Here is a 27,711-nt window from a genome sequence, read left to right on the forward strand (position 1 = left end):
CAAAAGATGTTGGTCAATCAATTGGGCAATCAGAAAGTTGGAGCCAGATTAACGAGTAATGTCGGTCACTCAAAGGACATCCCTCCGAGACGGCAAACTGTTAAAAAAATAAAGTTGGTGCTACAAGGTATGTTCAGAGTTTTGTTTGTTGGTTTTAAATCACGATTCATTTTTTTCCCCGCAGTGTTGAACGATTCCTTAATATTTTTTTTCCTTCTTGGTCTAAAAAAAAAAAATCAGTTCCTACATTTTGTCTTTTCATATTTTTGTGTTTCTTAAAGCAAGAAAGTTGCCATTTCAAATGAATTTAGTTTTTGTGTGATGTTTGATCTGCTTTTTCTTCTACACAATTCTACAACTGCACGAACATCCTCAGATTCCCTCATTTTTTGCTAGTTGTATGAGCATTCGCAAAAGTTCACAAATGAGTTTCGGGCTCATCAGGTACAATCAGGTGAAAAATAATAATTTAAAAGTAGACCAATTAAAGTGTTAAGATAAATGATAGCATGTCAAGCCATTACTGCAACTAAGTACAGAGGTTTTTTTTTCTTCTTTAATAACTAAATGCACTAAAATCCCTCCTTGATGAATACACTGCCACCTTCTGGTTAGGCAGTGGAAACAAGAGATTTTTTTTTTTTTCTTTTTAGCATGTCAAAATCCAAACACCTGCCACACTGAAACCAGGGCCTTCTGTAGTGGATTTACTCTTTGAACTAATTTAATTTGTGCATATGAAATTTGTGAAGTGTTTCCCTCATGAATCTGATGTTGTTTTTTTTAATCCACCCTACCCCTCCTATAATGCTAATGAAATTTGACATCCTGTTGGACTTGCATAGTGCAAGTCCCTTCATATTTTAAATAAAAATACATGTAATAAATAGAAAAGCCCTACGCAGAAGCACCGTCAAAAATAAGCGGAGTATGTCTGAATTACCTGACTTGGTACATCAGTACAGTTACAAATGTGCAAAAAATTTTATTTTATGTCTTCTAGTCCTCCTTTATTAGACATCTCATCAGCCATCAGGTCTGTTGCTGCAATGGGATTGTGGAATTTTGGCAAAATGCACGCTGTGCCCAAATTGTTTGGGACTCCGGGACATGACGAAAACAAGTCACCTTCGTTTCCTCCAGTGGATCAGAATCCAGCAGAAGAGTAAGGTCTCGCGAAAGACCGTAGCATTTCGTATCAAGTATGCTATCTTAACTAATTGCTCTTCCAGGCCTACGGAGCAGGAGCAGGAGCAGGAGCAGGAGCAGGAGGAGGAGGAGGAAGACCCCAGTGTGCCCTTCCAGTCAAAGTACATTAACAAATGTAAGTGTAATTAAATCAGGGGGTCTGCAACATGGTGCCCGAGGAGCACATGAGTAGCCTGCAGACCTGTTCAGTTACATCGAGTATGTATTTTACTTTAGATAGGTTGTAAACCTTTTTTTTTTCCTACGAATTATAGTTGACACTAAACATGTATTTAAGTATGAATGTAGTTTACAGTAGGTTTTTGAAATAAAATGGGTTTTAGTCCAAGTTTGATTTAAAATCTTGTCAATGAGATTTTTTTAATGGAAAAACGGATAATACAAATTTTACTGGATCAGTGACAATTTTTTTTTTTTATCCCTCAAGGTGAAAAATTGTTTGTTTGGTGATTAACTGAGTAATATTGAAAGCTTTTGATTCTAACTTTTTTTTTTTTTTTTTTTTTAATGTGCAGTCCCCCTCTACCAGGACTACTGCGTACAGGCAGTTAGAGACGATCTCCAGAGACTCAACACCAAGACCTCGCTCTCACAGTTGATCGCCCCAGAGTACCTGCAGGGTCTTCGGTCTCGTCTCGTTCCCCAAGAGTCGCCTGAGCCGAACTCGCCCGGGTCAACCTCACCCTCTCCGCCGGATCGTCAGGTGATCCGCGTGGTGCCAAGCACCCTTTGGCAAGACCTGGATGAGGTGAAGGCGGCCGGTCTGCTCAGCATCCTGACAGCCTCGCAGATTCAACTTCAGGAGGTGCGTCGTCTCAGATCTAGTCAAGTTAGGTGGGCTCGACTGGTATGTGTGGATGACTACGCGCTTCTAGTGGTCAGCACATCTGACTTTGAATCTCTATTCCGGTCTTCCTGTCTGGGTTTTGTGTTCATCCTGCTTCCTCATGGGGTAATACGCAAAATGTATTTTGCTATGTAATTTACCATATTTTCCGCACTATAAGGCGCACCGGATTATAAGGCGCACCCTCAATTAATGACATATCTGAAAACAGTTTTCATATATAAGGCGCACCGGATTATACGGCGCACCCTGAATTAATGACATTATTTATAACTTTTTCAATCACAATATAGTAATACTCAATAATAACTCTAAACTCTCAATCGAACAACAAATCAATGTCAATATGAGCAACCTTGTTCAACTGTAAACACACAAAAGAAACAGGTAAAACTTTCACTTCATTCCCCATCTACAATCTCAAGATTGATCCATATATAAGGCGCACCTGATTATAAGGCGCGCCATCAGCTTTTAAAAAAAATTAAGGCTTTTAGGTGCGCCTAATAGTGTGGAAAATACGGTATATTCCGCAAACCATGAGTCTGAATACTTTGTATAGATTAGTGGGTGGTACATAAAACCGTTTGAGTCCCCCTTTGAAATGTTGCCGTATGTTTTGTTTTTTCTTGGCGTAGTCTATGTTTGAGCTGATTGGCTCCGAGGCATCTTACTTGAAGAGCCTGGGCATCACGGTGGATCACTTCTATTCATCCAAAGCCCTCAAGCAGACTTTGTCCCAAACGGAGCACCATACCTTGTTCTCAAACGTCCGTCATGTGAAGGTCACTAGCGAAAAGTAAGTGACGCTGCTTTACTCCTATCTTTAAGACTGATTCCTGGCTCATTTTGACTGTTGAATGTGTCAGGTTTCTCATGGACCTGGAGAACCGCCTGGGTGAGGGCGTGTTCATATCCCGGCTTGGAGACGTTGTACTCGACCACTGCCCCGCCTTCCGCGCCCGCTACGTCCCCTACATCACTAATATGATGTACCAGGAGGCTCTCATCAATCAGCTGCTGTGAGTCCGCCCGGTCCTGCCATGTTTTCTGCCGTGTTTTCCTGCTGCTTCTGCAGTATCTACTTTCATCCTCATGGCTCTTCTTCCATCTCAAGGCGGAAGAACGGTGACTTCGTTTCACGTCTGAAGCAGCTCGAGGATGAGCCGGTTTGCCGGAGGCGGCGTCTAAAGTCCTTCCTCGTCCTTCCTTTCCAAAGAATCACCCGCATTAAACTCATTCTAGAGGTAATTGCAAGATCATTTGCCGTTTCTCTCAAGGGCGCTGCTTTTACAGTTAGCGATGCCTCGTGAATTTTATTCTTATGACCACTCAGAGGGCTCATCTGAATGAAATCGGGAGGCGTGGAGCATTAGTTCAATTGAACTGTGAAATGGTGATTTTTTTTAAAAAAAAATTTTTTATTCAATAACCATGAGTCCGAGAGGGCTTTTACACCACCTGTGCGCTCATTACAAACTGACGGATGTCTCACAATTTGTTCGGTGAAACGGTTTTAAAACTCATTACACTGTGCAGTTGTACCTAGTAAATTTCACATTTTTGCTCTTTTCCCTCAGAATATCCTGAAACAGACAGCCGCCGATTCAGATGACGCGGCGTATCTTCGCAAAGCAAAGGAGGCCATACATGAGGTACCGTCGCTTTAATTGCACGCAATTAAATGAATAAATTCACAAATTATATCCTTGTTTTTTTTTTTTTGCCGTGATCAGATAGTGACTGAGTGCAATGAGGGGGTCAAAAAAATGAAAGTCATCGAGCAATTGGTCTCCCTGGAAATGCAGCTGGATTTTGGCACACTGAAGGTGAAGGTCTCTCTCTCTCTCTCTCTCTCTCTCTCGCTCTCGCTCTCGCTCTCGCTCTCTAAGGATTTTGAATCAGAGGGACAGCAGAAACAGTTTGGTCCGAAATACTGTATTCCATTTTATACACACCACTACAATACATTTTCAAAACAAGTGAAGATTAAAAATAAATAAATAAATTACATTTTTGATATTTAAAACCTACTGTTGGTCATTAAGAAAATATTCATTTGCAAGTTTTTTTAAAAAATGTTAGTCATTTAATGTATTCCTTTTTTTTAATGAAAAACAGTCTAAATGTTACACACTGTCCCTTTAATTATATTAAGACTGATCAATGCTAAGACAAATCAAGAGTTTAAAATACAATTTATGCGGTTAAATTAACCTTTTTTAAAAAATCAGATTGCAACCAAAAACCTTAAATAATTGTTGATTTTAAATAGTTTATGGATTTTGTATTTTTTATAAAATCTCTCGCACTTTTTTTGCACCTTGTTCACCATATAAATTGCTTCAAACCTGGCGCATATTTAGCACATCAAAATTTCAAACAGGGTTTTTCTAAAAATTTCAATTTAAACATATAACTGAAGTGGTGGGGGTAAAAATTGAATTCATTTGGCTACTAGGTTGTGTTTTCGTCCCCCAAAAATGGTAACTCGCGGTTTATGTATTATATAAGCCGCAGTGGATTACACTGTCACATTTAGACTCAAAACCCACCAAGAACGGTTAATAAGACATTATTAACATATCCATCTTCTCACCATCTTTCAGGCGATTCCTCTGGTCATAAGTGGTCGTCATTTGGTGCACCAGGGTCCCTTGAGCCTGCTGATAGTGGAGAATGACCCTAATGCCAGAATGAGCCTCGCTAATGTCCACCTTCACCTCTTCAACGACTTGTTGATCCTCTCCTCAAAAAAGTACGGAATTTGGTGTGGCATCAAGCCAAATGTAGCTAGCTAAAAAAGTACTCACACTTTTGAAGATACTATACAGTATCAATACCATCAAAGGCTGAATGTCAAAGTTTCATGTCAGGGAGCAGCGCTTCCTGGTGGAGGACCATGCAGTGTTCCCCATGTATGTGCACGCTGCGCCCTTGAAAAATGAAGCTCTCGGTCTACCGCCAGAATCCTTCCTGTTGCATCTATCTCGGAGTCGGACTGGACACGCCAATGCCATGATACTAGTGGCGCGCAGCAGGTACGGGGGGGTTGGGGCTTTCTTCCATAATCTGTCATCACAAAGTATTTTCAGATTTAACTCCTCTTAAAAACAAGTCTGTTTTTGTTGTTAAAAAAAAAAAAAAAAAAAAGTACCTGGAGCTGTCTGCATTCAATTATGCTTTTGGCCACAGGTCAGACAAGGAGCAGTGGATAAGGGTGCTCAACAGTGGTGACTGAATTTATTTTTGTTAAACTTTTTATGCACTAGATTTCGTTTTTTTCACCACCTTTGTGCACGTTGGTAATAACCCTAAAGTAAAACACCCACATCACAAGCACTCACATTTTATACACATTGCTAAGGTGTTATGGGTTCTCTGGCAGAATAGTGTCACTTTTTTCCTCTGTTTTAAATGATTTTAATGCATCAAGCTGTTCAGATTTGGTGATAAATAAAAACTTTACCTTCTCATTATTACAACATAAAAAATGTTGCAAAATTGATGTATGGAGTATGAGGGGAGGTTAGACAGGTACAATAGACCATCATCCCAGCATTTTCGGAAAGGAGCAGATAAAATATTCACTCTTTTCACGTGGCACTTCAGACCAGTACTTGGAAGCAGTTCTAATGTTATACAAATGAAAGGACCGCGGAGGAGGTGTAATTGTGTAGTAAAAAGGTGTTCAAATGTATTCTCAGTATAGTGCTTTGAGACTACTCTTGTGGCCCTGCTAAAAACTTTAATCATGGTAGTCGATACTTAAAATAGTAATATCTAAAGCAAAAATAATAAAATGACAAATATATATCAAGAATAATCCCCTTTTACCCCAATATTACAGCCACTGTGCTCCTCTTTGGTGTGGTCACCGGAGGGCAGCAGAAAACCGATTTTAAATCAAGGGACTTGTATCTCAGGGAACCAAAGGGTTTTAGCACCGCCTCAAAAACAGAACCTCGAAGTCAGCACTACTCTGTTCATGGGCATCCCCAAATACCTCTGCTGAAAACAAATTTCCAAAACAACTAGTGTTTTGTAATAAGTGAAAAATAACAGTTCCAAAGTAGCTTGCCAAGCTCCCTCCCCGTGCCTCATTTTGGATTTAAAATCGGTTGGTGTGCAGCCATGATGCAGTCTTGATGCCACAGAGAAGCGGCCAGGTTGTTAAAGAGGGGGGCGGTGGCATCCAGCCCATCGCCCTCCTCCATTCCGCCAGTGCGCAACACTGGTAGCCGCCACTTCTCCTGGAAGAGCCCCACGTCCTTGTCTGAGACGTCACAATGCATGAACAGGTCAAATCTGAATCAAACATCAAGGAAAAATTGAGTTTTGAATTGTAATTGTATTCAAACGTTAAAGGAACGCCAACTCCAGAAACCGGGTCGATACGTATGAAAGGATACTTTGTGCCGACCACTAAAGTCACAACCGGGCCCTCGGATGATTCGTTCCACTTTGTAATTTGATTGGGGAGATCATCGAAAGATGTTCTGTCGGTGAAGGAGAAGAGGAAGAGAACGGCATCCGCCTTCTCCTTGCATGCCTACAAGGAAATGTAGTGGTTTTTTTCCCCCTTCCCCACCTTCCTTTACAAATAGTGCAAAGGAGTCATGCATACAGGGAGCAGGTGGTCAAACCGTCGCAAGGCATTTTCTCCACAGTCCCACAACTGGAAACGAAAGAAGAGCGCTCTGCCGCTTTCTTTCAGCTTGACTGGCCAGTAAACCACAGTCGTCTCGATGCCTTGGAACCAAAACAAGCGGACAAACATTTTAAGTCTGTTATTGTTCCTAGCCAGACCCTATCCCAGCAAGACAGAAGATATACACACCCATCAAGAACTTTCTCCAACCCCCCCACCCCCCTCCAAACAAAAATCTATTGTTTTACTTGGGGGAATAGCATAATATCCCAGGGAACTACACTTCAAGTGGACTACCTGTGGTTTCGTAGTGCATGCTGGGTATTTTCAGTCCTGCAAGGCGTGCTGCGAGCGAACTTTTACCCACTCCACTTTTGCCAGAGAGGAAGACCTTGTAGTGGACCGTGTCGACAGGGACATGAGGGGGCATCACCGGAGATTCTAGTAGACCTGTCCACAGAAATCATTATGCAAATCTGGCTCAATAAATCAAGATTTATTTGTATAGTACCAAAGAGCTTGCGTTTCTTCTTGTGTAGTATCTTGCTGAAGTATTCTTTGCTGTCCTTGCATCGGTGCCAGTCTGCAACGACGACGGAGCCGCGTTCGGGGGAATGCGTCATCTTGGGAAACGGCTCTCTTATAGTGCGGTATTGGAATAATTCGAGATGCCACTCAGGGTTCGCCCCGAAGGAGTTTTATCAACCGAGGAGAGTGTGAGAAGACACCGCATCTTGCTACATTACTTTTCTACCCAAACAAACGGTACTTCCGCTAGCTTAGCTGTCTTCTGACAACCGCGAGAAACGAACCGTGTGAAAGAACAGCTTGATAAGCGACCCTACAACCAAGTTAACCTGAATAAACTTTACATCACTAAAATGATAAAGTGATATAGGAATTTAAATCTTGTAGCGAAACGTGACAAAGTTTGACGTCGCCTGGCAACCGCAGTTTTGAAACGTCACTTCCGCTTGGTGAAACAGGCTGCGTTCAGTTCCCCCAGTATATTAACAGCACATTAAAAGACTGCTTGCCCGGAGTTTCATAAAAATTAGTATTTCAGACATCACTCTATCAAGTCTGGGTACTTTATGACTAAGCATGTTTATATTCACGTACTCAAAGTAATTTATTACAAGTCTTGTTTTAAAATGATACAAATTGACTTGCACAAATATTTGTAGTTTGGGCTTGGCAACTCCGGTCTTTTTCTTCAATACACTATAGCAAACACGCGTGTTTGTTCCAATATGATTTAGGAACGTATTATCCGTTAAATTTGAATTTAGTTAGAATCCCATGATCTTTGATCACGGTTGCATAAAACTTAATTGTTCCGCTACCATATGTGATCGTCATACATTCATATCTGCTACCTATTTTTTTAAAAAAAAAAACTGCAATCGATTGGAAATGATAGAAAAAAATAAGGCCGCTAGATGTCACTATTTTTCTTTTCACCGGTGTTGCTTACAGCATGGGTGTCCAAATTTTTTCTTTTGAGCGCCGCATACAAAAGCATTTAGGGTAACCCTAACCCTAACCCACCTTCGTATTAAAGTAATCAACTACTGTACTGTATTTTCGGATTGATTGATTGATTGAGATTTCGTGTTTAGATATTAGACTAGCATCAAATCTTTCATGACTTTTTAAATAATGTTGGGGGCCTTGTCAAAATGTGCTTTTCGCATACACCAAGGGCTGCAAAAACGTGCATGCTGGTTTGACCCTGGGCCATCGTTTGGACACCAGCTTTACAGGCATCATTTCTGGTCGAATTAATTTTGCTAATCCGATGGAAGTAAATACTAAAACAAAAAATCCCTTTTGTTATTCCCAAATATTTCAGCAACATATTTAAGGTGTGAATATATGAATTCACTTTGAAGTAGAATATTACTATGACCTCGTGCGCGCCACACTCCCCCATTACAAAGAACGCACTGGCAATGGCAGCCTTGCTTTCACAGCTCATAAAATGTGATGACCGTGACTCCCATTTCCTCATAGTTTGGCTCAGTCAAAAGAAAATGCAGGTGTTCCCGGCACAGCATCACACGGTATAATATTATACGAGGTATAAGGTATCCCTGCAAGCCTTTGCGTGTCTGACCTATAAACTTGTGAACTTTAATGTTGTCCTGGGGCGGCGATACCAACAATTCCACACTCGATGCACACATGTTGAATTCCCTGAAGAATGTATTTTATGTGGGGCTGTTGCATTCCTATCGAACGGGTCTCTCTCGGCTCGTTGTCTGCAATGGGTTTTAATACATTTCTAGTGCATCTTGAGCCTTAACAGCTCTAAAAACACAGTCAGTCAGCAGTTTGTAAGACAATGAGGAACAGGCTTTTCATCCTGAGAATTGGCCTTATTTGATCTCTTGTCCGATCAAAAGGCCTTGTAACAAAAGATTCAAGATTATTCAGTTATCTTGTGATGAGGGCAAGTTTGCGTATTTACAAAACTCCAGACAACACATTCTCCACCACTTTAGTTTCACCTTAATAAAACATCCTGTAAAGATTCAATTTTTTTATTAATTCACTGTGATATCAGATGATGTTTTTTGTTTGTTTTTAACATGGTGTTACCAGAGGGCTCATAGGTCAAACATGCGTTAGTGTGGGTTTTCAGCTTTCAATAAGATTAGGGACTTTTGGAAATCCCTCTGAAAATCTTGGAAATTCCTAGCTTAAAAAAAAAATGCACCGCCCACACATTCTTTTCCTCTTTCACCTTGCTTAACCTCCGTTCTCAGTTGGGAGGAAATTTGGGAATTTAGAAGATTTCCCATGTGGATTATCTTTTAAATGTGTGGATTTAGGTTAAAGTTCTTCCAGCTCACTGGAGCCAAGGTGTCACTAGGGTTATATTATGAAAAGGAACTGTTTAATAACTCAAGTGCAAATTGTTGAATCTCTGAGGTGTAAAATTAAAGTGTATATTTTACCCAGTTTCTAAAAAAAATGGGTCTGCAACTGAGCTGTTTAAGAGAATTGGTGGCTTTGGGGCTCTTGACTGAACTGTGGTAAAAAAAAATTTGAGTACTCTGACTACTGTATATTTAAGGTTTAAGGTACTGTGTAATATGATGCAGTTTGAATATTAAATTTTCATGATTCTTTGTGCCATCACGGGAGAACGCCAGAGATATGTATGATAACGTTCCTGTCCTATATTGCCATTTTTGCCCCTGCGCTTATGGGGATTTTTTTTTTTTTTTTTTAATCTTTATCACCATTTCCACCATAAATAACCAACAGCTATGAAGGCAACATGATTTTATTTACACTCCAAAATCAATTGCCCAACATTACATGCTCAACATCAGAATTCTTCCTGCTGTAAGAAAGGACATAAATAGAAAATAAAATAAATATTAAATAAAAATGTACAGCTGTATTAAGACATGTAAACAAGATGAGTTGAATAAGACGTAAGATGGAGCACAAACTACAAACAGTCCAATAACGCGTGATTGGTTACCCTGAGTGGAACAATCCTTGCAAATAGTTTGACTAGAGAGCATACAAAAATAAATGTTTCCATCCTTAATAGTTATAAAAAGGTGCCCTTAATCACCAGAGCGTTAGATTGGCACAAGCGCTCTCGTTTCTTCTCCAGTTTGTTTGCATTTGCTCACAACAAGCGTATGTTCAACATGGCTATATAGTAAATAAGTGTGTATGTGTTTTTTTTTTTCAGTCTTATTCTCGTCAGGGTGGCCTCTGGAGTCCCGTTCAGTCGTGCCACACTTTTATTTTTTTACAGCCAGGGGTTCTACCCCTGCACTTTCAGTCTCTTTTTCGTTCACAAGGTTTAACATGGCGTGATTTCCTGGAGTAGGCGCTGACGTGGATTTGCTTCCATCACACTGCAAACACGCTGAGGGAGCTACATTCATCTTTCAGGCCCAAGATGCTATAGGCGATCCTCTTCATGTGGCCTGGCAAGCGAACCCCAATGTTCCGGATGTCCCTGGATGGGGTAAGGAGACACTTTAAGCCTCTCAGACTATTACAAACAGTACGCAGTGTGTTTTAGCGGCTAAGTGGCTGGCGAATTTACGTGGAATCGGGTTTCCAAAGAAGCCCCTAACATCGGTTGAACATAAATGCTGCACTTAAGCTCAAATGCCATAGGAACCCAAGTAACCCAAATCACAACTATAGATCATAGTTGATCTATAAAGAACAGAAAGAACAGTAAAATCCTATATTTGTTTATTTTTTAAGAAAAAAGTTAACTGTTTGCCGTTTGTCACCATGCACATTTAAGATGATACAAGCATAATTGATTTCAAATGTCACGACTGTTGTGCCTAATGCTGTAAAGCTAACATGAAGAGGCATGGTCCTAGCGAACGTTGTAAGTTCAGTGGATTCGTAGGGAGATACGGTACCAGATGGCCGGCACACCTGCGTCCCATTTGTACTTACTCGTGCCTCAGGGCGAGCACCTGCTCCATGGTGGAGACCCCAGCCCGGGCGAAGCTCTCGTTGTACTGACTCATTTTGATGGACTCCAGCCACTCGGGGACCGATCGGAACATGGTGCCGTCACAGCCGCTGGTGCTGGGCAAGCGAATGGAGACGCTGGAGGGGGCGAGTCAGAATGGACCTGGGTCACTCACTGCGCGCGGACGCATCTTTACGACTTGGACCGTCAGCGAGTCCGTTCGTTTGTTTGTTTGATTTTTGCATACCGTGGATCAAAGTCCGCGATGGTGCTCAACGACTCCGGACTCTGGAGCAGCTTGTCCAGGATGTTGACGATGTCGTTGAAGCGCGGTCTCTTGGAACGGTCGTGCAGCCAACACTGGAGCATGAGCTGGTAGATGGCCGAAGGGCAGTCCATGGGAGCGGGCAGCCTGAAGGCCTCGTTGATGGCTTTCATGACCTGTCCCATAAGAACCGCGATTTAGCTTCTACCAGCTGGCTGCTCATGTGCCGCGTGTAACGTAAGCCGTGCGGCCTCTCCCCGATTAAAGTAAACGACCCGTCATCTGGACCAGGGGGTCGCGGCAGAGCCGGCGTTACCTCGTGGTTGCTCATGTCCCAGTAGGGCCGCTCGCCAAACGCCATCACTTCCCACATGACGATGCCAAAGCTCCACACGTCGCTGGCTGAAGTGAACTTCCTGTAGGCGATGGCTTCGGGGGCCGTCCAGCGGATGGGGATTTTACCTCCCTGTCAAAAAGACGAAAGACATTTTAAGAGTGGAAAAAATGGTTGGATCGTCGGAATGGAAGCTGATGATATTTGTCGTCAATAACTAGTGAGTGACTTTCAGGGTACCCCGAGAAACACAACAACCCAACGACTTACTCGGGTTGTGTACGTCCCCTCGGCGTCGTCCTCAAGGACGCGCGACAAGCCGAAGTCGGACACCTTGCACTCCAGGTCACTGTTGACGAGGACGTTCCTCGCCGCCAGGTCCCGGTGCACGTAGTTCATGTCGGACAGATACTTCATGCCGGCCGCGATTCCGCGCAGCATTCCCGCAAGCTGGTAGGTGGGAATCTCACCATCACGGTCCTGTGGCAATCATCAACGAGTGAGTGAAAACGAATCTTAACACACTTGCCGCAGACTAGAATTCCAAGGGATGTTGAATTTACAAATGAGTTCTGATCCTAGGGTGCGGTGACTTAATTCAAAGCAGAATGTCCTGTCGTATTACTGACCTAATGCGCTACTAATGTCATATTTATAATAAATGTTTGTGAACACCATTTCTAGACCATGAAAACAAATCTAATGAAAACATCAAGTATGACATGAACTGAGAAATGGCACATCTTTACACCACTGCGCCTGACATGTCGAAACCTCAGAAACCGAAAACCGCCTGGAGTATCATCTTTACCTCTCACTCTTACCTTGAGATAGATGTCGAGAGCGCCGTTCTCCATGTACTCAGTCACTATCATGGCATGCTTGACTGCGTAATCAAACAAAATAAGAGATTTAGGACTTGTCTGTACACACACGCAGACACAAAAAATCTTCGGTTTTAGGCTCACATTTAGTGACGACACCCTCCAAGCGGATGATGTTGGGGTGTGAGAACTGGCCCATGATACTGGCCTCACTCAAGAAGTCTTGCCTCTGCTTCTCGGAGTAACCTGGCTTGAGCGTCTTGATGGCCACGGCCACCTCCCCTCGGGCGGGAGACTTCATCACGCCTCGGAACACTTCGCCGAACTCTCCTGGCGGACGGGACGAATATACACGGTCACGTTCTGAACCCCCGACTGCCGTGAAAAATGAGGTAAGCGATGTAAACACCCACCCACGCCGATGACTTTCTGCTTGCTGATGTTATTCGGGTCAATTTCCGTGACAAACTTCTGGATGGCGATGTTTGGGTCCTCGTACATGTGCGGATCCACATAAGTCTTAAGGGGCTTCAGTTGATCTGAGGGCAAATTCGATCCAGAGTTTTAGCCTACGCAAGAGCATTTAAATCAATTACAAATCCCTGATAGAATTGTTGACTTTGTACCCGATGAGAAGTAGGGATCCTCGGGTCCTCCCCGTCGATGAGATCCCAGTCTTCTGAGTGGGAGGAAAAAAGAATAATTACAGAGGGACTGCACACAATGCAGACAGGAATGTTAATAACGGCAGCTCTGTTGGAGGAGGGGATCTCCCTAAACCTTCATACCAGCATACAGTAATCCCCCAATTTTCACAGAGGTTACGTTGCAAGGACTGCCATAAATACTTGAAACCCCATCGGTATCTGACACCTCCCAACCCTTCAGTAAATGAGTTCTACCATAGTTATGGCCCAAAAATATACTCCCAAACACACTCTTAAAAACATTCCAGACCAACCTTTTACGTAGCAACAGGACAGCCACCACCATGAGCAGAACAACTGCAACTCCAGCCACCGCTCCCATCACCATGGTGGAGGGGCTTTGGATCTGAGATTCAGCTGTTCAAGAATAAAAAAAAACATTTTAATTTTTTTTTTCCATCCCTTTTGTTCTCACAAGTGAAGTGGAGCCTATCAGGCTGATTGGGTCAGGAGAAATGGGGTAAATCCTGGACTGGTTGTCAGCCAATCACAGGGGTCATAAAGACCAGCAAAATGATCAGGTCTAGGTTTGATGTTTTCAAGGGAGCGTTACCTAGCGGCGAAGTGTGGAACTCGTACTCGGCGCTATAGCTCCCGGGGTTCCCTTCAGAACTGAGCGCCTGCACCCTGAACATGTACGTGGTGTCTGGCGTGAGGTCGTTAATGAGCACGGAGCTCTTATCCAGGATCAGGACCGTGTATGTGGTGACGTCACGCTCCCCGTCACCATCCTTCAAAAGAAGACAAGGTCAAAAGGCCGCGTTAGGATTAGGGATCATCTTCCCAGGAAAACACAAGAGGAGCCCCTGCGATGGAATCTCGCAAAAAAGCGCTCCGTCTTACTTTTCTGCGGTACATGAGCTCATAGCGATGACTGATGTGCGCTGGAGGTCGGCGAGACAGAGCCCATGACAGAGACAGGCTGGTGGGGCTGCGATCATCCAGATGGATCAACGTCACCTTCGGGGGATCTGGCCAATGGTCGGCGAGAGGCATAGAACAAAAACAACACTTAGTGACTCATCCCGGTCGTGGGCCATCTTGGAATGAACATTTTGGGGATTTAGTGGGTGGCCTGAATTCCCCTTTGTGGGGAAGGCTACATTTCTGCAAATATGTTAAAAACATTGTCTTGATGTCTGAGGGAGAGTAACTTTATGAAGCGCTACGTGATACATTATCGCAATGTTTTTTTTCCCCTTTAAATCTAAGATGGTGGCCACTGGTCATGTTACAACTATGAGTTTTCCATAGAAATATTTACTGTAATTATGAGTATGCTGCAGCATTAGCATTGGTTCACGGTAGACTCTGTCCTGACTTGCATACATTTTTGGGTTACGTTGTCATTGCGTTTTCAAGCTAAAATTGTAATTACTTGAACTATTTCTATATATTGTGGCAACCTCAATAATTCTGAATACAACTACACTTTAAAAAGGTCAAAACATCAGTGCTCAAAAATGTTGCCGTTGTTTAACCTAAACAATGATGAGATCGAGACAGAGTTAACAGGGAGCAGGATGGAATCAAGCTTGAAATAACCCTGAGCTCACCAGTATAGTCCAGAGCTGTGGTGATGCTGGCGGCGGGTCTGGCGCCGTACTGGGACACCCCGCTGTGCGTCTCCACCGTGAACGTGTAGTTGAGATGCGAGTCCAAGTCTCCGACTATGACCTCGGTGTCCCGGAGGTCGGTGGGGCCGGGCTCGAAGCGAACCTTCTCACCGCAGGGGGCGCACGAGGCCCGGTCGCACTGCTCGCACAGCACGCTGTAGGTCAGGTCGCCGCGACCCCCCGTCACAAGCGGCGAACTCCAGGACAGCTGGAGTCGCCCATCGACGGGCAGGGTGGTGGCGATCAGGTCGCGAGGAGCGCTGGGTGGAGCTAAGGTCGGAAATCCATCGAGTTAGCCCAAACGTCCCGAGTTCGTTCCGCCGTGTTATCAGTGAGCGGAGGTCTTACCGGAACACGGCGACGTGGGCGGGTCCGACGGCGAGCGGAAGAAACCGTCTTCGCACTCACAGCTGGCGGCGCCGGCCACAGAGGGCTTGGTGTTGCCGGGACACACCCGGCACAACTCGCTGCTCACGGTCGACTTGAAGTAGCCAGGCTTGCATTCTGTGTCAGAACACAAAAAGGATCTTAGGCTTCTGTGCTGTGGCTAACTATCGATGATAACATAGCTAACTAGTAACTAGTATTTACAGACTTGTCATCGTGTCACTCCCTGGGGGTACGGGTTTGTAGGAGATGAGCAGCGAGTAAGCTCCCATCTAAAAGGGGGCTTATATTCAAATCCTGTTTAATATTTACTGTCGGACCATTCATTTTCTATATTTTATCGTTCGTGGGTTTGATTCAGGCTCACAGAGGGCTGGAATGTATCCCAGTCAACCGGGTCAGAGGGCAGACTACACCTTGGACTGGTTTCCGACCAATCACGAGGCACATATAGCAATGGATAACCATTCTGTCACTGAGGGGGAAATACGTAAACCGAAGCTGTCTGCACAGAAATCAGGCAAGTGAAAACTTAAACACCCCTGTTCAATATTCCTCATCTCAAATAGCAAATGATAAGCATATTTTGCATTCACAGAAATGTTTAACTTTTCTTGTACACTCATTTAAAAAATCAATTAAGCTGGTTAAAAATCTTAATCTACTCTAGTTGATGACGTACACCGTTAGGAATCAGTGAGGGGCAAAACAGGAAGGAATGACGGAACAAAAGGAAAACAATGAAGCTGTGTGTAATGTTAGGCTTTTTCGCCTAACAGGAAGCTTTTGTTTCAAGTAACCTATAATCACTGAGCTTTTGTACGCCGAGGAATGAAAAGGGATTTCCCGCCTTGATGTGCCCCCACTTGCCTTTTCCACCTGAAGGCCCCCTCCCGAATCACGCGCTGACGAATTGGTCCGGATGACACCAGAGCACTAAATCTATATGCGATCTGCTTTCCCGACCGTGAACTCTCGGCTCCGGCCCTCTGGCAGAACCTCCGTGTGCGACGGCACCGATGTTCGACTTTCGAGGTTACGCTCGACAGACTAGTTTGCGCAGCGATGTTAGCTATACCTTATCACAGTGCAAAGGAAAAACATGCTCAGTTCACGCCGTATTCAACAGTTGTTTTTTTTTTTTTCTTTTGATTGCCCCGAAGAGGGACTAAACCCTATGGCAAATGGTACGATGTTTTATGCCTGCGTGGGCGCAAACGATGGTGAACCGTGCCCCCCTTTAATAAAGCGTTTTTGCCAAAGGAAATGGCACATCTGACACCGATGGAATGCCTCAATGAACATCTTGGGCAAAACGATAAGCGAGCGGCTGGCCAGAGAGCACAGCCATGCGGATTGTGCACTCTGTCTCAAACTGACGTTTCCTCTCTTTCCGCTTTCCTTTCACCCGCCGCAAATTCTGACAGTTAAGGGTGAAGAGTTAAATGAAAGGGGATAAAAAGGGGAGAGGAAGAGGAAACTCTGTTGGAGCTGCTTTCCAGTCTTCATGGAAACACAACAGCATCTGCATATTTTGTAATCACGGGCTGTCTCTGCTTGAACTTATCTCTCATGAGAGGAGCCGGCTTGAAGACGGTGTTGTTTCTACATCATCGACTTGACTGTTGATCGTTGCCTACGCAACATAATTACTGTATGTGATATGTTCAAAGTCAATTCAGATGAAAGCAACCTTTCAACGGGCAAGGGAATCCCTCGATCATACAACACGTGTTGGGATCTTTTTAGACTTGCGCTATATCCCCAGTCATGTCCGGGGTCTTTTTTTAGCCTAAAAAACACAGACTATAGATAGCGGTATGTTTCCGGACCCGGTATACTGTATACTACATATTGGGGTTACTTTACTGCCATACGAGCAGGACTCCGTCAAGACTCGTTTTCATCGCAGGCCACTTCATATTCTAGTTTCCCCCAGGGACCGATAATGACAAAGTCACGTCTTTACATTTTAATCGCCTCATTATATTATGTTAAGTTTGTACACAGTAGGGCCTTCTATTTAGCAAGAAACATAATGTAGACATACTGTGTTATTCGGAATGCCCGCAAAAAAACTGACATTTGGATTTCTGGCCCGTCTAAATGCCACTCTACCCACATCATCTTTCTTATTTATGAGTGTACCGAAGCTGTTATTGTGGAGGATTTGGCAATGAGTTATACCTGCGGCGCTTCATCTCACTGAATGGACTCTCATGCTGTTTCAACTGTCATTGCGTCACATTATATCACGTGATTGATTCTGCCCACTCTGCAGCATGTCCATCCTGGAAGTTGGAGCCCTCCAAATGTGCGATCCAGAGGTTTGTTCCCCAAATGGATTTTGTCGGAGTTTTTCCTTGTTTGGATGGGGGTTTTAGACCATGGGATGTTGTTGGTTTTTGGCAACCCCGGGCTAGTGAAGCCCATTGAGATAAATATCTGTCATTTGTACCATTCCCATACTTTTTCCCCTCCATTCCAAAGCATGCCGTGGCAATGACTATCAGCGCTGGATTGTCCCACTTTACAGAAATGCAGCTCAAGTATCGCCGTGGTGAAGGATAAGGAGCAGGTTGGGTTGAGCGGGAAGATGAATAGAAGGCCTTAAAAGGAGAGGAAGGGGTCTGGACTAAAGCACCAAACAGAAGTTCTCTCTGGGGAGTCACTCAGCGGGAGTGGGGGTCTCTCCGCATGAGAAAAGGAGGCCAGCCCATTTTAATCTTGAGCCCGAGTGCTAGGACCTCTGTCACGGAGCAAAGAAACTCTCGGCTCTATTCATCTATTGTCTGGCGGGACTGGACGGAGCGGTGCCATAAATACGTTGCATTAGTCATTGCGGCTCATAAAATGGCGCCGGGTGTGCGATGCTGCGAATGCACACTCACGCCAAGCCGAGTTTTCTCCTCACGTCGATTCAGCGAATTCGACCGTATTGTCACTTGTTGATGGAACTCGGGCGTCTAATTGCCCCAAACTCCCTTTGGGCGACGGCACACACGTGAAAAGGACTTGCGTTCCGCACCGGTGCGCCCGTTAATTGAATCTGGGCTTTGGCCGCCATTGTTCTAATGAGCGGGAACACGGATTAGTCGGCTCGTTGCGTGTGTTAACCACCGGATGAAAGGACCCGAGGGGAGGTAAAGCGGGGCCGCGTAACAGCTGTCCTGTTGCTCCACTAATCCTCTTGACTAAATTACACTCCACACCTAACTAAGCAGCCACGGAAACCAAGCGCCCCTCATGCGCCAACTGTCGGCCCTCCGCGAGACAACCTGCTTATTTGTGTCAGTCGGCATTCCTTCTCGGCCCGCTTCCTTTTCCCACAACAGTTGCGCTCTTCATTGCGAGACACATGCGGGATCGTAAGTCTTCCGGAATATCACTTTCTCTGACACCCAAAGCCCGGAATGAAGTCGTCGCATTAGCGTGGAACAAACGCCTGCGGTGTTGCTTCTGTTTCAAATCGGAGTTCGGTTTTTATACATTTTAACTCATTCAATCCCAAAGTCTTATTTTTACATCTTTTACGATTCCACATTTTTAATCCCGGATACTCATTCATATATGTTACATTTTTGACCAAAGAAAGGTCTAATAATGGCCGGTACTAAAGGAGGTCAGTAAGTACTAAAATAATCCATTACTTTAGATAATTAAGTAATAAAGTAATCAATGGAAAAATATATACGAGTTCCCTGGATTGAGTATCTTGACTTGAAAATGTAAACATGTCAAGTTGAACGAATTAACTCACACTCTTTTTTGCCCCCTAAATATACAGACCAGCACAACTACATATACATGCAGTGAACATGTAATCTTGATCATGAAAATCACAAGTTTCCATCAGAATTAGGAACCACTGTACAACTATTTTTTTTTAAATTATGCAAGTAATGGTATTTTTAATTGGTATGACAAAATCGAATGGCTTTAGATTTACCCCCCCAGTTAAGGGTAAAACTGGAAAAAAAAAGTTGGCTAATCTCAAATTACTGTAAAATAGCGTCAACATCAGACAAGTATTATATTTACAGCATTTGAAAACATTAAAATTTAGATTTCTCAGTTAGCGGAATATTTAAATGAATTAAATAATTTGATTGGATTGATTTATTTAAGGATTTTTATTTTTATTTTTTTGAAAAGGGGGTTAAATCCTTTTCCATTGTGGGGTGAAAGCATTTCCTTACTACCTTACACTAACTGATGCGTGGTTAAGAGAAGCAGGGTGTATCCACAGACTGGTTGTTGTCACACCGACATTAACACCAATCAACAATTTAGAGTCTTCCATTTATCTAACTTGAATATCTTTGGAATGTGGGAGGAAACCGGAGTTGGTTTAAATCAACCAAACCCGTTTCTAACGCTCAATATCAGGTCCAACTCCCGGCAATGAAATCATCCTGATCCCTCATAAATATTTCCTGTCTTCCTCTCTAGCTATTCATGCACAACGTCTGTTTCCGGAGCTCAGAGTCTGTCAGCGGTCGGGGCGAGAAACATTCCTCTGCCCTGGACTTCCTCCGGCCTCATCCTGCCCCGGGAGTCGAAGCGCGGCTTCTTTGAAGCGCCTACCCGTCACCGCTATGAATGATCTCTTCGCATGGAAGGAATGGAGACGGTGCCAGTCAAGGTGACTGGAAAACAGCAGGAGTCATAAACCGCAGCCCTGACTAAGAGAGGCGTGCCTGGGCCCCATCCCTGTAATCTGCGGTTACGGTTGCCCTGGCGACGGACGCAAACAAAATACTGTTGCAGGAGGAGAGAGAAAGAACGCGCAGGTAGGCGCCCCAGACAAATTCACACGGCCCTTCCTTTAGTCAATCAGTGCAGCAGGTGACGCCAGGGTGAAAGAATTCCTTTCAGAAATCCCCGCACCACCCCGTGCCCTTCCTCCCTCCTTCCTGTGCTCTCCACTGTCCTCCCACACTTCCTCCGCACACGCGTGCACGCACGAGCACACAAACACACACACGCCACACCCCAGCATGCCAAAGAAAGACCGTTTGCCACAGTACATACAGTAGGCACACCGCAGCTATGTCTTTTTGCACTCACACCTCTGTTTGTTAGTTGTTGGTTTTTTTTCATTGAATCGCTGCTCTCCCCTCAGGGTTTTTGCATATTCGTCTGGCTCATATAAATGGCCTGGATTGGAAGTTTAAAAATACAATCTTAACAGTCCATTAAATAGCCCAAAAGTTAAACATTTTACATTTTCGCTAGAGGGGTCGTACTATGCGAAAATATACTTTTAAAATGCTTGTATGTTGCATATAAATGTTTGGGTCTGTTGAGGGTTAGGGCAGTTATGTTTAGTGATGTTTGCAAAGTTCAGCAAGGCGAGAAATCGTCGGGGTATTTTGTGGAAAGGAAAACCTGCAAACCATTTTAAACAGTCAAAAAAACGGTTGTAAATAGCGTTCAAATGTGTCTCGTAAAAGGCCAAAAGTATCGGGACGTTTTCACGATGCCTAACCGTTGCATACACAGGAAATAACCAACCAAAGAAAACACGGCTATGACAGGTTTCTGTATTTCAGGAAGACGTTTCAAAGTTGTGAACCTGTTCCGATTGGATGTGGTTATAATTAGCATAGAATGCGTTTTGTGAGCGATGAGGCAATTTTTTTCTAATAAATCCATAAGGGTGGTTAAGATGCTGACACTACTTTTGTCCGCAAAATGCAGGTCGGAGAGGCTTTCTGCGTCTTTTCCCAGCTTCAAGGAGCTCTTTCATCCCTACAGAAAGCTTGGAGCATTGTTGTTCTTTTCCCGTATAAGTACAACATGCTAAAAGTAGAGCTCTTTTGTGGTGTGACGCAGCATACGTCTCCCTCGACCACATCAAGCCAGCGCCTCGGCCTAAATTTTTCCAAGATCTGACGGCAAGATGGCCGAAGGAATGTGACAATCCGGATATGAGAAAACATTGAAATCCATAACTGCCTCCGATCTAAATTAAGAGCGAGCCTGTTTCGGCATCCTCCCTTTTCCATGCCTAATCTGCCCGAGCATGACTTCCTTGGAGGCATTTGCAGGCTTAAAGTACGAGACTTCCTTAAACAAACCAGACAAGTTAATGAGCATTCCTTCGCACCTTGCCAACGCGGCGGCGTGTGTGATGCCTTTTGATTCTACTATGAGGCTTTGCTTCGTGAACGCGCGACACGCCATCGGGCTCCTCACCTTGGCACGAGTCCCCGGTGGTTTCGTAGCCGGCGAGACACTGGCACTGGCCCACGGGAACCACCCACTCGCCCTCTGTGGTGCAGTAGATGCGTGGGGTGGACTGACTCACGGCGTTCGCCACGCAGACGCCCTCCACCTCCTGCAGAGCGTCGGCCACCGTCTCCGGGAACGCGGCCAGGCTCTGCACGGTGGACGGGCACGTCTTGTAGTAAACGCGCACCGAGAGGATGCCCACACAGGCGCCCATGTCCTGGAAAGCCAGGTAGAAGCCTTTCCGGGACAGCGGGCCCACCGTCCTCGTCTCCGTGTTGACCAGGAGCACGTGGTCCCGCGTCACCTCGTCCGGAGCGATGGTGGCCACCTTGCGGAACTGGCCCTTGCGAAAGTTGGTGCCGACGTCGGCGTCCGTTTCATAGATAAAAAAGTTGAAGGTCTCTTTGCAAGACACTGAGGCGCCGTCAAAACTGTTGCAATCGCGCACTGTGAAGCGGAGCTCCACAGAAACGCGCGTGGCGCCCGGACGCCGCTGGATGAACGTGGTGCGCAACCAGTTGTCCTGGTCCGCCGCGTCGATGTTGCACACGCTGTAGGTGTAGAAGAGCGAGCCGTTCACAACCGTCTGGACTATTTCCCACTGGAAGAGCAAAAAACATTCACTTTGAGGCTCTCAATGTGATGGCTTGTTAGCATTGTCTCTGCCCTTTATACTAACAAAACAGTTCCAGCTAACAAAATAAAATGCTAAAATAGCTAACGGTTTAAATTGAATGGATACACCGTGCCTTGCGTGTGTTTAGATTGACAAAGAAAGGAATGGAATGTACAAGTAGGGTGAATAAAAAAAACCTTACACATCCCCATTCGAATGCCAGGTTCTTGTGATAAAAAACAAAAACAAAAGCAAGTTGAACCATTTCAAAAACCTTTTCCACCAGTATGACCTATAACCTGTACAACTACGTTGGTAAAAAAAAAAAATTTGAAGGGGGAAATTAAAACCAACAATGGAGTTAATGTGCGTGCATAACTGCACACCCTTTAAACGGGGATATGGCTGTGCTCAGAATTAACCAATTACTGCACACACCTACTACTATTTAAACTACTTCCACTTAAGCCCAATTAAAGTTTAGATGTGTTAAAAGGATTTTCCAGCCTTTTATTGGTTTGTTTTGTTTTACCTTATGACTAAACCTGACTATTCTGTGACGACAATGACAATTGCGTCAACTTTGACTAAAGTCCCAGTTCCATTTGAATAAAACACGATCAAAAGGTTCAACCTGCATTTCAATGTTCTGCAAACCGCATTTGAAATTCCTCAAACATTTGTGGGAAAATGTGTTACGATTCTGTTTTGAAATATTATATCTTAGTCTCTGTTTTTTTTAAACGTCACAAATATCTAACATTTGAACTTAGGTAGTGTTCAGTAACAAAATATCTGTCCTATGTTACCACTTTAACCCCTCTAAGAAGGACATAAAGCGCAGTAAGATCCCTTCTTTTCCACACGTTAAGAATATTGGCCCTGACATGTGTCGACGTGTGTGGTTTTCCAGTAACACACAAGGGGCCCCGTTTGTGTGCGTGAGCCTGTGACGTACACGCAAATCCAACAAATACTACTGTGGAATACCAACTGAAATTTATGGCAGTTAATTGCGCTTTATAGTCAATGCCGCATTGCAATTAAAGAGTTCTAAGAGACTGGGAAGCGGTGACGAGCAGTGAGATTAAAAGTCCTTTTTCTAGCGTTGGGATCCCGGTAGTACTACTGCGCTTCATGGGGTGTCAATTTCTCTTTTACGGCCAGTTAAATAAGGGCAAATTAAAGGTAACAACAAACAGGGGGTTGTTATTATTATTACATGGGGTCCTCAGTTTACAACAGTCCAGACACACGGCTTTGTATTCTTATTTCCTCTTGTTTTTAGAGATTGTGATACGGTCCAAAGGAAGCAAATCTAATCCGAAAAGGTCTGTGTGGTATATTTACCAGAAGACCACCATAGAATGACTACAGTGAAGCATGGTGGTAGGAGCGACAGCATACTTTGTGATGGTTTGTTTTCTTCTGAAACTGGTGCCTTAGACAATGTGAACGGAATTATGAATCGGTTGAAAGATCAGCTCGGGCTACCGGAAAACCTTCAGGTTTACGCTAAAAAGCCTACTGGAACAACTGAAAATCATTTGGATTTAATCAGAGTTAATTTAATTCAAGGTGTCAGGATTTGGTCAATTTTAAATGGAGCAAAAAAAAAGTTACAAGAGAACGCACGCGCTTGTGCAGACATGATCTCAGTTGTTTATTTTTTAGTTACGTTCTCATTTTATTTTTCAATGGAGTTGTATTTCTGTGCCAGAACAAAGGCGAAAAAAAACCTTTGACATTATTTATCTTGGTCTGAAACCTTTTTACATTTAGAAAAAAATGTATTTGAACAGAGGCGTGTAGACCTTTTGTATCCACTGTACAAGCCCCTGAATGATTCCACTGTTCCTGATGACTAAAGACTTCAACAGCAGTAATTACTGTGATATGTACAAAGTACACAGAGATAAAAGCAACCTTCCGACAAGCAAGGGAATTCCAAGACCGTAATACACGTTGTGATCTTTTCAGACTCGCGCCATATCCTCCGCCATGTCTTCTGTCTTTATTTAGACTGAAAACCACTGGACTATAGATAGAGGGCTGTTTCCGGGCCTGGTATACCCTACAATGACGCAAGGCTGCTGTTATTCATCAAATCCCGGTGGGACACTTTGTCTAGATTTACACTGCGCGGTTCAAGTGACACAATTCCGGTGTTTTACTTTCAGGTGACACAATCGGGATATGCGTCACGACACGGAGGGGAAAAAAACCGTGCCATCGGATATTTTCCGACCGGAATCGGGCCTCCTCCGAATGTGAGTCCAAATCCGATGTGTCTCAGATAGCCGCGCAGTTTGAATATAGCACATTGCTTTTTTGACATTAAGAAAGTAAATCGATCATTCATGTGCATATTTTCACAAACACAAATAAGCAAATTGAATATTTTTTTTTGTAAAACTCTGGAGAGTAATGAAATGTTTCCATGTTTAAGGAAGCAATTTAAACAAAGTGAGTGTGGAGTGACGCGGGGGCCCACCCTCAAACCAACAGGGAAAAAAATCAGTCTGCGCCGATTAATCGCTGTGTAACCTTTAACTTTTTGCATTATCGGTGTACTATTGTTTACTTCCCTGTTGTCAATGCATATTGTTGACACTTTTACGTGTAGTATGGTTTACGGAACTGTGCATGCAGGTTCTGCCAGTGTAACCACAGTCGTACTGGATATGTCTCAAATGTACATGTAAATTAACAGGAATAAATAATAGCCTGTTTTTTGGGGGGGTGAATCATTGCACAAACAGACATACAGCAAAAATCATCTCGATGCCAAAAATGGTGAATTACATGTATGGAACATGCTGAGAAGCCCTTTTAAACATCATTCAACTCTAAATCCATCAGAGAAGAGAAAGTCTTTGACCCCCGAGATTTTAAAAATGCACGTTGGGGTATAAATACTCACCCCGTTCTCATATGGCAGAGTCAGCCAACCTAGCTCTCCTCCTGAAGACCTCATGTCCAGCAATACTTCTGTGGACACACGCAGAAATGACTTATAAACAGCTATTAATCCATGTGGGACACACAGTTAGTCTCCAAAAGCGACATTAAAAATACTACTGTGGAGTACCAACTAGCATTAGTGGCAGTGAAATTAAAGACTTTTAAGAGACGGGGAAGCAGTGACGAGTCGTGGGATTAAGAGTCCTTTTCCAGCTCTCGTATGCTAGGAGTATGCTTCATCACTTCATGAGAAATTAATAAGAGGATATTACAGATGAGATGCTTTGTTAATAGCCTGTATCTCCATAACTATTGGTGGACCTTCTTCACAGCACTCTGGTTTTTATATTATTTATTTATTTGTTAATTCAATTTTAGTACGGACTATAACATTTCTCTCTTACGAACGTAATCCACATGCATCTTTTTGTACCCCCGTTAAGATGCCATTTCTATGAGTTTGTGTAAGGTTTATATAATACTAAGGAGTGCAATATTAGTTTGCATTTACCAGCATTATGTGTTTATTTGCAAACTCAATATGGTTGGTATTACATGACATTGGCATTACAGTAGTTCTACTTATTTGACATATTTACATGCTTTCATCAAATGAGGACAAAAATGTTATTTGCTGCAATAATATGTACTATAATTCTACTACATTGAGATTTTGCTTGATTGTGTGTACAGTGTTCCCTTGTTTATCACAGGCTACGTTCCCAAAAATAACCCACAGTAACCAAAATCCTCCAAATAGAGATTGAAATGTATTTATTTTTTTTAGTTTGTTTCTTTCATTTAAAAAAAGTAAATACATAAAATCCGTATTTTTTTTTGGTCTGGTCCAACTGAGAAATATGAAAAAAATATGAAGAAAAACAGCATGCAGTAGTGGTGGTCTAATTCTCTTAATGAGGACAATTTGTGCTTTTTGACTGGTCTGATGGAAAAGGAAGAAAAATTAAGAGAAATGCTGATGTAAACCTGCAACAGAATTAGTTCTGGTCATAAATGATCATCCGCCATAGAGTAGAGCTGCAATAACTGAGCTGCAAGGTAGTTAGGGAACACTGTATGATAGTATTGCTCTACTCAATGCCAACTTCTTGTGTCGGGCTTAACAACTGAATTGATTTTGAAAGGAAACTGACACTCAAAGAGTTGCGAGTTTGATTTTGCTCTTTTGTTTGAATCTTCCAGAGTTAGTTTGTGTTTTGGACTTAAATTATTGTGACGTGAAAGTGTTTCCCTTTCTCAGAACTAGGAAAACGATTTTTCGTTTCGTTATGTCAGTTTTATTTTTTAGTACCAGTTCATTGGAATCAGTACCAGTGAGTACACAAGAGTTTAGGGGCCCCTCTATCCCTCTTTTATAACACTGTGACCATATGCTGTCTTGAGATTATTAACGCAGTTAACCAACTGGAAGAAAACGTCCGATAAAAATAAGAATATAAAATAAACATTCTAGAAACAGTTTGTCTCGAAAAGCAACGTAGAACAAGAAAACAGTGGAACGTTGCAAAGGAACCAAGGCAATGTACTTAATTGTCTGCATCAGACTGTTAAATGTAAACGCTATTAGGGCTTGTGGGTTTTGTGTGCGCGCGTGTGTGAAGAAGTACAACAAAGAAAGTCCAGCATGCGTGCGTGCGTTCAGGGAGCCATCAGCTTTTATGGGGAGGGGGGGAGTTCAGGGGCCACATGCCGGCTCCATTGACAGTCTAATCAAGCATGTCGGTGTGATTCAACACATCATTAAGCGTGAAGAAACATCTCTAATCGTGTCTGAGAAAGACGTTGGCAAGCAAAGTAAATGCGAGTGTGCGGTTTGAAGTGAAACTAAAGTAGGAGCGAAACATGTCGGGGCATCGTACACAGGTGCTTCCACGCCCCAAGGCTCACTGACGCCATGTCAAACCTCTGGATTTTAGTCCGAGATTTCTTCATTCTTGACTGCTCCGTTTTACATGACGTTTAAAAGGAGAGAGTTACTTTTTCATAAGAAAGTAGTGACAACGGGAATTTGAGAAGTTACAAGTTGATTCAAACGTGAAAACGTCACACCGGATGCTGAAATTCCGACCCCCTTACTCACGATCGCTATAAAATGAAAAAAACTTGTGCGTGGGGGCAAAGTTACTCACGTTCTTTCGATTGGAGGCTGACAAACATGGCGTTGGCGAATAAAAAGACAAACAAGTAAAGGCACCGGTGCTCCATGCTTTTGCGAAAAAAAAAAATCAAATGTATCCTTTCTCCGATCTCCCTCTCCTCCTCCAACGAGCCTCCGACCGACTGGAGCTCAAACTCGCACTCCAAGGCAGCCCATTGAGAAACAGGTGGCGTCACGTGACGTCACACACTCCGCCCCTTCGAGCCCGTTGGAATGCAGAATTGTTCCCAATATGGGTATTGCGGGGCGGGGCTACACCTGGCTCGCACGGAAATAAAGTGGCAGACTAATCCAACTGTCAATCATCTTGCCCGATATTCTTCACATTATACATCACGAAATGCGACCAGATTGTTAGAGTCATACTTAATAGAGAAAAAAAAATGATACAACGAGATCTGTCA

At 43.5% G+C, this 27,711-nt stretch overlaps 3 protein-coding genes across 7 annotated transcripts in view; 1 reads left to right on the forward strand and 2 right to left on the reverse strand.

The window, feature by feature from the left end:
- The window catches only part of LOC148419443 (rho guanine nucleotide exchange factor 19), a 6,795-nt gene extending 723 nt beyond the window's left edge, over positions 1-6,072 (forward strand). The window contains exons 2-12 of one of the 4 annotated variants that reach the window (XM_088424622.1): positions 1,004-1,165; positions 1,233-1,324; positions 1,725-2,161; positions 2,695-2,855; positions 2,926-3,078; positions 3,174-3,303; positions 3,637-3,711; positions 3,793-3,885; positions 4,666-4,814; positions 4,933-5,097; positions 5,252-6,072. In XM_088424622.1, coding sequence (XP_088280748.1) covers positions 1,004-1,165; positions 1,233-1,324; positions 1,725-2,161; positions 2,695-2,855; positions 2,926-3,078; positions 3,174-3,303; positions 3,637-3,711; positions 3,793-3,885; positions 4,666-4,814; positions 4,933-5,097; positions 5,252-5,297 — 1,663 coding nt within the window. In that variant the 3' untranslated portion in view covers positions 5,298-6,072. Of the gene's footprint in view, positions 1-1,003; positions 1,166-1,232; positions 1,325-1,724; positions 2,162-2,694; positions 2,856-2,925; positions 3,079-3,173; positions 3,304-3,636; positions 3,712-3,792; positions 3,886-4,665; positions 4,815-4,932 lie in introns of all 4 variants that reach the window. The other 3 variants (XM_088424625.1, XM_088424621.1, XM_088424624.1) reach the window with 3 other exon arrangements.
- cplane2 (ciliogenesis and planar polarity effector 2) lies at positions 5,194-7,656 on the reverse strand. Its single transcript, XM_088424626.1, has 5 exons — positions 7,219-7,656; positions 7,005-7,157; positions 6,684-6,808; positions 6,469-6,608; positions 5,194-6,364 (listed from the first exon to the last, which is right to left on the reverse strand). The coding sequence occupies exons 1-5, from the start codon at positions 7,328-7,330 to the stop codon at positions 6,157-6,159; spliced, it is 738 nt and encodes a 245-aa protein (XP_088280752.1). The 5' UTR covers positions 7,331-7,656; the 3' UTR covers positions 5,194-6,156.
- Positions 7,657-10,003: 2,347 nt separating this feature from the next.
- On the reverse strand, positions 10,004-27,434 carry epha2a (eph receptor A2 a). Of its 2 annotated transcripts, none has more exons than XM_088423176.1 (17): positions 27,279-27,434; positions 25,088-25,155; positions 21,513-22,149; positions 15,273-15,428; positions 14,865-15,194; positions 14,152-14,279; positions 13,862-14,039; positions 13,563-13,665; positions 13,228-13,277; positions 13,015-13,140; positions 12,746-12,931; positions 12,602-12,663; positions 12,048-12,257; positions 11,760-11,909; positions 11,426-11,619; positions 11,160-11,315; positions 10,004-10,698 (listed from the first exon to the last, which is right to left on the reverse strand). In XM_088423176.1, exons 1-17 carry the CDS (start codon positions 27,352-27,354, stop codon positions 10,590-10,592), a joined length of 2,919 nt encoding a protein of 972 aa, XP_088279302.1. In that variant the 5' UTR covers positions 27,355-27,434; the 3' UTR covers positions 10,004-10,589. The 2 variants fall into 2 exon arrangements, with proteins under 2 accessions (XP_088279302.1, XP_088279301.1); XM_088423175.1 differs by having other exon boundaries at positions 13,228-13,280.
- Positions 27,435-27,711: the final 277 nt, after the last annotated feature.

The sequence above is a fragment of the Hippichthys cyanospilos genome, chromosome 9 (assembly GCF_059441005.1).
Source record: "Hippichthys cyanospilos isolate Australia breed blue-spotted pipefish chromosome 9, RoL_Hcya_1.0, whole genome shotgun sequence".
Taxonomy (NCBI): domain Eukaryota; kingdom Metazoa; phylum Chordata; class Actinopteri; order Syngnathiformes; family Syngnathidae; genus Hippichthys; species Hippichthys cyanospilos.

What these genes read in the sequence shown, in the direction of transcription:
- cplane2 (XM_088424626.1), bottom strand. Translation starts at nt 7,330, where the DNA reads ATGACGCATTCCCCCGAACGCGGCTCCGTCGTCGTTGCAGACTGGCAC. An exon ending in GAAGAAACGCAAGCTCTTTG is followed by an intron (nt 7,158 to 7,218) that starts GTACTATACAAA and finishes TTCTGTGGACAG; the next exon opens with GTCTACTAGAATCTCCGGTG. An exon ending in GGTTTGACCACCTGCTCCCT is followed by an intron (nt 6,609 to 6,683) that starts GTATGCATGACT and finishes ATTTCCTTGTAG; the next exon opens with GCATGCAAGGAGAAGGCGGA.
- epha2a (XM_088423175.1), bottom strand. Translation starts at nt 27,354, where the DNA reads ATGGAGCACCGGTGCCTTTACTTGTTTGTCTTTTTATTCGCCAACGCC. An exon ending in CACAGCTCTGGACTATACTG is followed by an intron (nt 14,280 to 14,864) that starts GTGAGCTCAGGG and finishes ACCATTGGCCAG; the next exon opens with ATCCCCCGAAGGTGACGTTG. An exon ending in GTGCTCGCCCTGAGGCACGA is followed by an intron (nt 10,699 to 11,159) that starts GTAAGTACAAAT and finishes TACCCCATCCAG; the next exon opens with GGACATCCGGAACATTGGGG.